This window comes from Ceratina calcarata, unplaced genomic scaffold, assembly GCF_001652005.2.
Source record: "Ceratina calcarata isolate Rehan_Ccalc_2016 unplaced genomic scaffold, ASM165200v1 scaffold78.2, whole genome shotgun sequence".
Lineage (NCBI taxonomy): Eukaryota > Metazoa > Arthropoda > Insecta > Hymenoptera > Apidae > Ceratina > Ceratina calcarata.
The window spans coordinates 50,666-61,859 of record NW_017179105.1 but is presented as its reverse complement, the minus strand read 5'-3'; the positions used below and the strand labels follow the sequence as shown (position 1 = coordinate 61,859).

The following is an 11,194-nucleotide window of genomic DNA, read 5'->3' as shown; positions in this document are numbered from 1 at the left end:
ATTGACGCACCAAACCTAAAAATCTGAAAAAATTCATGAACAATTCTTGCGGCAATAAGAATCTATCATAAAAATATGGACAGTGTATCCGAACGATTTCTATGTGAACAAAAATATGTTTAGCACCTTCTTATTTTTCACGGTTACATTTTGTAACAAAAAAATCTGAAATAATTCTCAGATGTGTCCAGTTATGCTACGGACGTGTTGGAATTTTTTCAGATGAATAAACAACAAAGAAAAAAAGAGTGGATTGTCTGGGTTTCGAACACACGGAGCCTCGAAGACTCCGAGTCTCGAAGCGTCGAAGATTCCGAGCCTCGAGGAGTGAATTTAGAATTCGCTTGCCTGACAGTCAGCACGCACACACGCACGTACTGCGTCACTCGACACGCGCCCCTTCTTTTAGGAGATGCACGAAGCCGGCCGCGAGATGGAGCGCTTGTAGACGAATACCCTAGGCACGAGCATGGCAAATCTTATACGTATATTTTCAGCTCTGTACGGCGTATCCACTTTTTGAGGGGAGTAGTGCACAATCCCTCCTAAACTACGTCTATTTCCCCTTAAATAATGGACATTGACACTAGGGTGCGGTAGTGAGCCGTATCCACTTTCGAACAAAGAAATGAGCAATCTCCCTTTTCATCTCTGATCAAACACACTGCTTCTCCTCGGCAGTATTCGGCTTCGGCGGCAGCAGCGGCACGGACATTTGACGGACCGTCATGGGCACATTGTGGGAATTTTGGGACGTGCGCCGTAGAAGTTACTAGCCTGCGCCCTGCGGCCTGCGGGAGTCTAGTCAGTCTAGTACTAGTTGATCACCAACCATCAATGAACGTTACCCATACGTAGAGGCGCCCGACCCGTCCGACTCTTCTTCATGTTTGCGTCGTATATAAACAACATGGACGTTCAAACGACAAATACCAGACGGAAAATATTAAATCACGTAGTTTGTAGTATTTTAGTGGAATGCGGTTACGACACTTGCGAGAAGCAAGCGTTGGAAACACTGACAGAAATGATACAATCTTGCAAGTATTCCCTCCCAATACCTACCTACCTTAGGTTACGTTCATCTTCAACGTGTGAAATCACACAAGTCACTCGTCCATTTCGTCCATTATTTTATTATCCCTGTAGATAAATTGTCTGGTTTTCAGTTATCGTGGAAGTCGGAGAGTCCGCAAGGAATTACTGTGAACTGTCTGGTAGAACAGAGCCGCTCATTGCCGACGTTATCGTGGCACTGATAAACATGGGGATAAAAGTGGACAACATGGAAAATTATGGCAAGAGAACAAACAGGACAGTGTTACCTCCCCTTCAGCAACAGACTCAAGCAAAGCAGTTGAACATCCTACAGGCCGGAGTGAAACACAGTCATCCGTCGCATATACCGAGTTACTTGCCACCTTTCCCCGACCCCCACGCGTACATCAGAACGCCGGTAAAGTACAATTGCCCAAAGAAATTTAGATACAACGTTGTTGTTGTTGTCGTCGTCATCGTCGTCGTCGTCACGAAGAGAGAAGGATGCTTTGTACTTTTTCATCGTACACCGAATTAACCTACAGCTTTTCGTTTGCTCGTAAACACAGACGCACAAACAGCCGGTAACCGAGTATGAGGCGATAAGAGAGAAAGCAGCTACACAGAAGCGTGATATTGAAAGAGCACTGACGAGGTTCATCGCGAAAACCGGGGAAACGCACAGTTTGTTTTTAACAGAAGACAATAGCATGTTTCCGTGTAAGTAACGTTTTCACGAGAGTCTCGTGTGCGCGCGTGCATCGTAGATTTCGCATCAATCTTATTTTCAGTGATTGCGTGTAAGCCACAATTTCCTAGTTACCTTTCCGCGCTTCTTCCGCAAGATCAAATATTCGAGGCCGACCAAGATTTCCATTTCGAGCCGAGCCCGGTCAAGAATAAGAAGAAGGAGCAAGAGATCGAAGAACCAGAGGAGAGAAGTACGTCGACACGAATCGTTTCTATCGATACGACTGACACAGTTTTACGATGCGCAGGTATGAAAGGACAGAACGAAGACGGTGAACAAAACGGAGAGACGGCTGCGCAGCAAGACGCTATAGACAATCCTTACTTGAGGCCAGGGAAGATACCAAAGAACAAAATACCAGGAGTCGTGCATTCCCCGGGCATTCATCCGATATGAAAAGGGCGACTCGATCGAGTGATGCTCTCGCCAATTTTATTACGCCGTAAGTTGTACATAATTCTGTCTTCACACACGAAGCACTCTTTTATATTTGTATTATATAAATAAAAATCGATCTTTATTACGGTAATTAAGTCTTACATGAAATTATCTGGCGTTATTACCAGATTACCAAAACTATCGTTTTACGCGCTATAAAACATTCTTTCACGCTATAAAATCTATTTTCCTTTTTAAAATACCTTGTTAAATTCATTCCACGTATTTGGCTCAATAATTGCTCGTTCTTATATAAATATATGTATATAATCGTATGTATACAGATTGCACGTACATGTTTAGCACCAGTTTAGAAAGGACGAGTATACGTCAAAGACGTCTATGTAAATCCTCTAAAAAGAACGATTAGGTAAAACTTGCAAAAATAGATTTTCTCGTCACGTAGTATTGCAGACGAGGCTTTTTTCTGCTACTTTCTATGTATCTGCGGCACCCGTTGTGTTCGACCACTTTTCGGGCTTTGAAAAAATACCTCGTACCATCTCCGATTATATAATATATGGCATCTTGAGAAAAATTTGTTCTCTCACTAATCGTGCCGTAAACAAGTTTACCTCGTGGAAAAACGAACGAGGAGACGGGCACACAACGGTAAAATTGTCTGTCTCGTTCTATATTCGTTCGGATACAAAAATTTTCGCGCAACGATCGTCTTCGGTTTTAGTATACCAGTTTGACCGCCGCCGCCCGCGCTTTGTACACGTGTAGCTAATACACTCGGGTATGTGAAAAACTACGCAGCAAATTGGTGATTTTATATAAGGCATGAGCTCTCCATCTTACCGTCTCCTACAGTTTTCAATGTAACAGTGTGTGTGTAACAAGACTCTCGTAAACTGATCCGTCCCTTTAAATGTTTCGTCTGAAAATATCTTTAACTGCATCAGCTTTTACATCGCCCGAATAATCTCTCCAACATTTTTATCTTATTTAATCACTAGCTCGTTCGTTACGTTATGAACATTATCAGTTAGTCGTGTATACGTGTAAATGACTATTGAACTGTATATTAAAAGAAGAACGCGATCCGAACCGCGGTACAAAGCGGTCCGAAATCTGCCGTTAAGAAAACCTGACCGCCCGTCCCTCGTTAGGACACTTTCATATTATGCGGAACCGAGACTTTTACAATCTACTATTATTATCTAGTATTGGGAAATTTTACCTGTATTAGTCGTAATTCACTTTCATCGTTGCAACCTATTACTTTAGTATTGATACCAAGGCTGGCGTCGCACCCAGCGTAATTTCATACCAGACGCGGTGCGTATTTTTATGCTGGCGCACTCTGCCGCGCGAACCGTTTCTTTCACGCTCTGCATCAGATTCTGGGCGTTCCCGACTAACATGTCTGTTGCCTCCTGATCTTCTTCCGTACCTGTACGTTTTACGAATAAGAATTAGACGAGTCTGAACACAAGCGTCAAACGTGTCTATACCTGAGTTCCCGAGAGTCTAGAAGCGGGCACAGTTCAGTTTTTGATCGTTCTACGCATCTCAATGCTTTACCGTGTATAATTGAACCGTGTGGGGCGAGTTCGCTGCGACCCGTACCACCTACCAAGCTGCGCGAAACGCTTCTAGACTCTCGGGAACTCAGGTATAGTATATAGTGTCTACTATTGAATCCTCAATAATATGCTACATTGTATAATTAACGCACACGATACTTGAATGAACAGAGGATTAATCGTTTGACTGACACTTGTCCATATCGAATACGTGCCTTCTCGTTTGTATCGATAAAAGTGAGTCTTGTAATAATTATTACTTGCATCGAAAACTATACATGCAGCAGTACGTGTTGGTATATACGAAGTATGGCGTATAAGAATAGACCGCGTGCCGAGCCTATATACAAGTGTTTGGAAACCGTACAAGTAAAAGATAATGATACGGGCCAATCTCTGTATCCCTATTGTCTATGGTCTATTCTTACCATAGAGATATTACAGATAGAGTAGGCAGAAGGTTGCCCGAAAACCGTATCCTGAACAGAAAGATAGAGAGACAATAAGAGACCTCTCTTTATCTCTTTCTACTATCGCATGATAGAAAGAGGTCTTCTATTTTCTTTCTCTATCTAATGAGTATACGGTACCACTTACACAAAAGCCTATGTCTTCCCTACTCTATCTGTAGTAATACTTGTATGATTTTTATACGTTTATGATACGAAACGATTTTGGTATTGCACATGGCATGGGGAAAGAAGCTAATCGTTTGAGGTCAGTGCAGCACGGGTCAGTGTACGATACGGTGTTTGTCGACGAGGTAACGAAGACCATGCAAAAGTACTAATTATTACGTACATACGGACGAGACGTGTAACAACGGTGCAAGTTAAATAAATAGGTAATTTTGTACTAAATTAAACTAAGCTTACTGAACTGAATTACGTGTGAATCATACGAATCGTGTCTTTTAAAGAGTATAACAGATATTATATTCAAATCTAAATTTTCTATGCCAACTCATACTCGTACTTTGTAATAAACTTACTGCGGCCAATCAATTCGTCTACACCACGATGAGCAGAGAGGAGGTATATATCAATACCGCATACCATTCAAGATGATAAAATAATTAAATTGAAAATTAGAAGATTGACAATGTCGGATTAGACGTAATCTACTCGAAACGTTTCATTCGTGAACTACGTGAATTTGAACGTAATATTAAAACCCTCGGTGGTAACGACTCGAGCTCGTCGAATCTTTTCACTGCGGGGAAGGCTAAAGATATGCATGCATTGCGAGTGCAAAAGTGAAATTGTCCCAACGGTCGTTGTCACGCGAAAAAAAAAAAAAATGCCAAGGAAAACGTCAAGCATAACTTGTCAACATTTTTACCATAAAGCATCAACTCTTCCCAGGTGGGGAGCGTCTCTATGTATGAAAATGAACTTGATTAATAACTGTTTCCGACGTTAAATGTTTTTAAAATACAGAACTCTCTGTGCTGTTGCTGCTGATTTTCTATAAACTTTCACACAGTCCGAGTAGCGTAATCGATTATGAATATTTCTCAAGTAGACCGACTTGAATAATACTTTTACCGTACCTTGTGCGCCCAACATGGTAGCTTTCACTGTTGACAATATTTTTAGTTGCGTACCAATCGTAGGTATGCGTTCGCAGACTTGGAGAAGATTCTGAAACAACGGAACAACAACGATGTCGGCAAGTTTAATGTACACGTGTATAGTAGTGATCGCTGGAAACGTACCGTACGAATACGTTTGTCGGTACACTCTCTGGCCAATTCTTTAGCCAGACGAGTCACTTCCTGAGAAGCTTCGGCGATGGCTTTGGCGCAAGCGATCAGGTCCCTCTTGTTGCCACCTTCTCCTCTCACTAAACCCGACAATCTGCCCATTAAGAATGCCATCTTCTTCGCAGCGGCAATGATCTCATTGTCCTTGCTCGACCACTGTCGCACTTCTTGGTGCAAGCCGTGAGCAGCCATCTGAAATTTTCTCGGTGTTGAGGTGTTGGAGAAGAATCAAGTAAACCACCAATTCGACGACGTACCATTATAGGCTGGTTAGGCTGCGGTGCGTGCATGAACATTTCGTCCTCGTCGTCCGTCTCTGGCGGCGGAGGTCGAGGAGGTGGGACATCTCCACCGGGTAACGGTGGACGCGGTGGAGCGACTTCTATGTAGAACAGAATTGTTTCTTTATAGCGTAAGAACTGTCCCCATCCCCCATGAAACGTTCCCTTACACACGAAATTTAGCATAATCAAAGACCATACACACGTGCCATAATTACCATCGTCATCATCATAATCGTAATGGTAGTCTTTCATTCCACGCAGCGTTAACAGCACAAACGTTTATTAATAATTTTGCTGCTTACGTACAAAATTTGACGGTCGTTTTAGTGTGTAACATGCGGCGGCGGCAAGAAACAGTGTATTGAAAAAGATTGTTAAACAACAAGGGGGAACACTGTTGTTGCGTAAAATGAAAATTAAACAGTTTGCGTATTATTGTAAATACTATAATACTAATTCGGAATGTATGGTAGATATGTACTGTAATGTAATGTTTATCGAGCATGAAAATGAACGTAGAGCACGTCTTTTATTTGTACTTTTAACTTTTGCTCCTGTTGAAAAAATTATAAAATAATACACGTTCAATTTTAATATACGCATGCTCTCGCCCCATGGGGTAAAACGAAAGTTTCGAGCATCAAACACAATCCCCAATAATGTTAGCCAATTACCTCCGTCGTGAACTGATTTTTCCAACTCGTTGTCAGAAGCCAGTTCTTGATAGAGGAGATCTGGATTATCTCCTGATGAAAAAAAAATAATTACCGTCTCGGGGAGTCGATCGAAAATTGTCTATTGTTTTTTCTGCAAATGGTCGTAAATACCTTCGCGTGCCCACTTTGGTAACGGACTGACGGACCGGGGTTTATTTGTGTTCAGACTAGTGCTGATGACACATAAATTGCTCGGCGAAGGCTGATTTCTCAACGGTTCACCAACTAGCGTTTAAAGAAATGTTCAAATTTCCTTGTTGAAAATATAAAATAATGGTGTAAAACAAAAGTAATGCCTCTTTTCTCGACGTTCCGTGACGAACGTGAAATATGAAATGAATTTAGTGATCGCTGAAATGATGCTTTGAACTGTTATCCTCGCTTAATCGCGTTCATCTACTAAAGTATTCAGTAATACAATCATGCACAAATTATTCTCATGCTCGTGTGTGTGTATAGTACCTTTGTCGGTGAAGTAATTATATCGACGGCTTGGCAATTGTTTTGTTTCTGGAAGAAATACGTTCAGAACTTTTTCATTTTACGAATAGAACGCAAGTCGTTTTCGATACAGTATAAATCACCGATTAGACGTTCACAACGTCAAGTCCCTGGCTCTTTGTAGTTTGATGACATTTTTACAAAACATACGAAATGTAAAAAGTTTTCGTGTACTTACCGTCGTTGAGATGTAGCTGCGATATTTCTGGCGGGGGTATCAAATCTGGTTGAACGACTATGGCCTTACGAACTTGTCCCACGTTAGTCAGGAGCTGTAACGTACAAGTCAATCACTGATGACAGTGAAACAATTGACGATGCTTCATTCCACTTACCGTCCGGTTGCTTTCTCGCCAACGTGAAATCGCGTTACTGTCGCTAATGTTAATTGCAACCAGTTTCGCGTCTTGAACCATTGGAGCCACGCCTAAAGAACCGAATTAGGTTTTACAAAAAAAAAAAAGTCCAAGAGACGGAAAAGTGTCGAGACGACACTCACTGTTTTGAAGAATATCCGTGGCACGATTGACTCTTTGAATGAAAGCAGGATCTTCGCTGTTGTCGCTCTCTTGCTTCGCCACGAGTATCACTCGGTTGGCCAGTCTGGCGATCGCGGCGGTGTTGTCGACCATCTTTTGAGGATGGCTCTTTGCGATTGCCTCCTCGCAGAGGAACGAATGTTTCTGCATCTGTTCCTCCGAGGTCCTGATGAAATCTCCACTATCGGTCGCTTCGTCGCACAACGCGCGCGCTCGTTGCATCGTTTCCGCGTACTGTTGTCGCAGATTCTCAAAATGTTCATCGGCCGCCCTGCTGTCCGGATAGGTCATACGAATGCGTCCAGCGTTGATTAATTGCGGCGTCAGCGACTCGACCTGCGAGGCACTCGCGGTCAATGCTTCCGCGAGTTTCTTGTTTCCTCCGCTTCCTGAAATTACACAAACGAATGGATGACGATAGAAACGATGATAACGATGATATTCGCGTACGAATACCTCCGGCAGCCACCATCCTGGCAGTCTTGGCCGCCCTATTGGAAAACGTCTGAAGAGCATGCGTTTTGTCGTTAAAGTTTTGGTCGCGGCCCAGAGTGCCGATCGGTGCCAACACAGCGTCTGTAAATTGCTTCAGCGGCGTAGTTATGTCGATGAAATCTTCAACCACTCTAGACACAACGGCCTGTTGTATTCTGTTCTTGAGCTCGTACAACTTGTGCGATAGCTGACGAGCGATCTCTTGAGCGCGAGGAGTGTTTCCTTGACCGTGAGCGCATAGATCTCCGAGTTGATGGGAAAGGTCGTCGACTTGTTCGCACAATTGTAAAATCTCTGCTTTGTGTATTCCCGGCAGACCCTCGGCGACCTGTGACGGGTTTACAGAACGATTCGATGAACTTATTTTAAAAAAATTACAGGCTCGCATTACAAGAATCGTGACACCGGCAAAAGTAATTAAGTCAAGTAGTCGGTTTGCCTGCGCCCAACTTACGCTCGCCACGTGTTGCTGATTCTTTCCGTTTGCGGCATTCAAATCGTTAAAGTCAAGCAATGAAATTCCAGAGTCGCACCCGTACAGTTGATACGAAAAATAAAAAGAAAAGAGAACGTTTCCTACTCTGTTACCTTTTTCCCCTCGTGTATGATTAAAGCTATGGCTCTCTGACCGAGTCCTTTGTCATCCTGTTGCGGATTAAGAAGCCACTTGTTTGCTTGTTCTAAACGACCCGCGACCGTGTGAGCCGTTTGCGTAGTTCCGGATTTATCAGCGGAGACTATGGCAGAGGCGATAGCGCTGCGAAGTTCATTCGTCTTCTCCTTTATACCACGTGCCAGGGCTTCTGCCTGCGGCGTAGTTCCTTCAACCAGAAGACCATTAACAACAAATAATATATTTCTATGCGTGTGCAAAGTTTCACGCGAACCTTTCTCATTTTGCCTCAGTTCACAAAGAGCGTTGGTCATGGTAGCGATTTGCGATGATAATTTTTGCAACGGTTCGGCTTGCGAGGGCGGTAGATATCTTTCTGCCAATCTTTGCGCCTGTTGGATTATTTGCCGAAGACTCTTTTCTCCTACTCCGCCGCGCAAAGCGAGTCCGTCGTCCAACCAGTCGTACGCGGCTCTTATTCGAGACTCTATGGCGCTTTGAGCCTTTTTCAGTACCTGAACACAAAACGGTAAATGGTAATGTTCTTCGCGTGTGGAGACGCGCGAGTCGGAACACGTACGGTCAGCTGGTCGGCGTCCCATTCTTCCTCGTCGTACGTCGTCAGTTGCAGCACTCTAATGATCTCGTTCAACTCGTCCGACATTCTGCCGGACAAGTAATTCCGATTCTCGGCAGCTTCCTCCGCCCCTTTACCTCCTTGAGAGATGATGTGAATGAATATTTTCATGGAGCAGATGAGAATCGGTGCGAGCGTTTTCACCTATCACCGATCGAAACAGTGGGTGAAGAAACATCAGTATGAAGGAAATGTTTAGGTTAAGAACGGAACGGAAAAATGGATTACCTGCTCCAAGCAGCGTACTAGAATCTCTCTGTGCACTTGATGGGTCAACTCCTTCTCACGAGCGCTCACTTCTTTCGACACTTTACTGAGGCAAGGACTCAAGTTTTTAAGAAAATGAACCAAGTCTTCCATCGTTTCGATAACTTCCGTGACTGCCAAGTAATCCAATACTCTTTTACATTCTCGAATGATTTTTCGTACTTCGCTCTCGTCAAAGCACAGCAATAAGGAGCTGGTTCCTTGAAGAATTCCACGCGAGCCCTCGATAAGCTTCTTCCTAAGAGACGTTTCATCAAGCGATCAATATTCCCTAAACAGGTGTATTCATATCACGTTCTATTTTGAATACCTAGCAGGTCCAGAGTACGGATCTTGTTTCAACATTGCCGAAGCCTCTTCCAAGAGGCGCGAGGCACCTTCGACACGTTGCAACGCAGCGGGCATATCTTGTTTGAGCAGAGCATCGTCAGAAGAATTGATCGTCTCTTTCCCCACCTGTTGGTCGAATTAAAAAAAGTTTCGTAAACGAATTTCAACGATCGACAAAACTGAATTTCATGTTACAATGCCTCGCCTTAACGAGATTCGCCACTGCCATGCTAACTGCTTGCACAGGTCTCCCCAAATCGGGCATTGCATTCCCATCTTCAGCCTCTTCATGCAGAATGACCAGCCGCGAGACCTATACCATTGACACATGAACGATATCTATATTCACGTAGACATTCAAGTGTATTAGTATATTATTCAACACTATTTCTACCAAGCGGTGTCACCTGTCAACACCTTTTGAAATGTTTGCCTAAAATTATTGCATATATATTTGCATTTATTTTTCATCAACATGTGAACAAACACGCCTTTTCTTCTTTTCATCAACATCTGAACAAACATTATCTTCAAAGGACATTAGTAATTTTGCACGTGAAATGCGTGGGAGGATCGTTCTAGCATTTCCTTTTTTGGTAATACCAATCTGAATCTTAAGAACATGGTTCTCACATCTCTGAAATAGGGATTGAGTTTCATATATCCAGGCTTTCAGACCTAAAGATGAATTTAGTATCCCTGCCCTATATTTGTACAGTGATGTCATAGTTCTATATAAAGAAACATAACTCACTTGGCAAGAACTCAGTGATGACAAGTATATAATTTATAATAATTAACAATGACGAGGTCAAATAACAAATTGCCTTCTCGTTATTCATGAACATGTAATAAAAACTTTAAATAAATGATGCTCGTCTGACAGATTGCTGACAAATGTATACAAACATACGCATTCTGTCCGTGAAAGGAACTTGTATAAAATGGTCTCTATACAAATTTACAAGAATAATTGTTGTAAAATTATGTTGATTGAACGTAAAATATGTCTTTATACGTCTGTCTGTCGCTCTCTCTCTCTCTCTCTCTGGCATTCCTTAAGAAGGACCTGCCGAGTTATAGTAGAGATTCTCGAGCTACTTTCCCTATAGATTTAATTATTGAAAAATGAGCCAACAAATGTAATTACCTGCTGTGCAACAGGCTCGAGGATGCTTTCTATGGTTTTTGTGTGGAACACCGGCATCTCGATAGAATCTTACTCGCGAATGTGCGAAAATATAGTGGCTACTGGAACGTAATCACTGGAAGGAAGCTTTGCTGCGAA

At 42.7% G+C, this 11,194-nt stretch overlaps 2 protein-coding genes across 14 annotated transcripts; one reads left to right on the top strand and one right to left on the bottom strand.

The window, feature by feature from the left end:
* Positions 1-839: 839 nt before the first annotated feature.
* On the top strand, positions 840-2,318 carry Taf8 (TBP-associated factor 8). Its single transcript, XM_018033978.2, has 5 exons — positions 840-1,040; positions 1,170-1,456; positions 1,608-1,758; positions 1,830-1,979; positions 2,037-2,318. Exons 1-5 carry the CDS (start codon positions 887-889, stop codon positions 2,183-2,185), a joined length of 891 nt encoding a protein of 296 aa, XP_017889467.1. The 5' UTR covers positions 840-886; the 3' UTR covers positions 2,186-2,318.
* Positions 2,290-11,143, bottom strand: Vinc (vinculin). 13 transcript variants are annotated; one of them, XM_018033957.2, is made up of 21 exons: positions 11,057-11,143; positions 10,112-10,219; positions 9,887-10,032; positions 9,538-9,814; positions 9,253-9,453; positions 8,947-9,187; positions 8,648-8,880; positions 8,514-8,534; positions 8,021-8,387; positions 7,525-7,953; positions 7,361-7,452; positions 7,204-7,297; positions 6,987-7,034; positions 6,636-6,749; positions 6,483-6,554; positions 6,024-6,053; positions 5,782-5,906; positions 5,477-5,716; positions 5,312-5,402; positions 5,101-5,136; positions 2,290-3,626 (listed from the first exon to the last, which is right to left on the bottom strand). In XM_018033957.2, the coding sequence occupies exons 1-21, from the start codon at positions 11,111-11,113 to the stop codon at positions 3,457-3,459; spliced, it is 3,192 nt and encodes a 1,063-aa protein (XP_017889446.1). In that variant the 5' UTR covers positions 11,114-11,143; the 3' UTR covers positions 2,290-3,456. The 13 variants fall into 13 exon arrangements, 12 of the variants coding, with proteins under 12 accessions (XP_017889446.1, XP_017889449.1, XP_017889448.1 ...); XR_003389852.1 differs by having other exon boundaries at positions 3,550-3,626; positions 4,751-5,136; XM_018033960.2 differs by lacking the exon at positions 5,101-5,136.
* Between the last annotated feature and the right edge of the window lie 51 nt (positions 11,144-11,194).

Coding starts and splice junctions, on each gene's coding strand:
- Vinc (XM_018033957.2), bottom strand. CDS start 11,113: ATGCCGGTGTTCCACACAAAAACCATAGAAAGCATCCTCGAGCCTGTT. Junction 8,535..8,647: donor TCATACACGAGGGGAAAAAG/GTAACAGAGTAG, acceptor GCAAACGGAAAG/AATCAGCAACACGTGGCGAG. Junction 7,035..7,203: donor GCAGCTACATCTCAACGACG/GTAAGTACACGA, acceptor TATTTCTTCCAG/AAACAAAACAATTGCCAAGC.
- Taf8 (XM_018033978.2), top strand. CDS start 887: ATGTTTGCGTCGTATATAAACAACATGGACGTTCAAACGACAAATACC. Junction 1,457..1,607: donor ACGCGTACATCAGAACGCCG/GTAAAGTACAAT, acceptor TCGTAAACACAG/ACGCACAAACAGCCGGTAAC. Junction 1,980..2,036: donor CGAAGAACCAGAGGAGAGAA/GTACGTCGACAC, acceptor TACGATGCGCAG/GTATGAAAGGACAGAACGAA.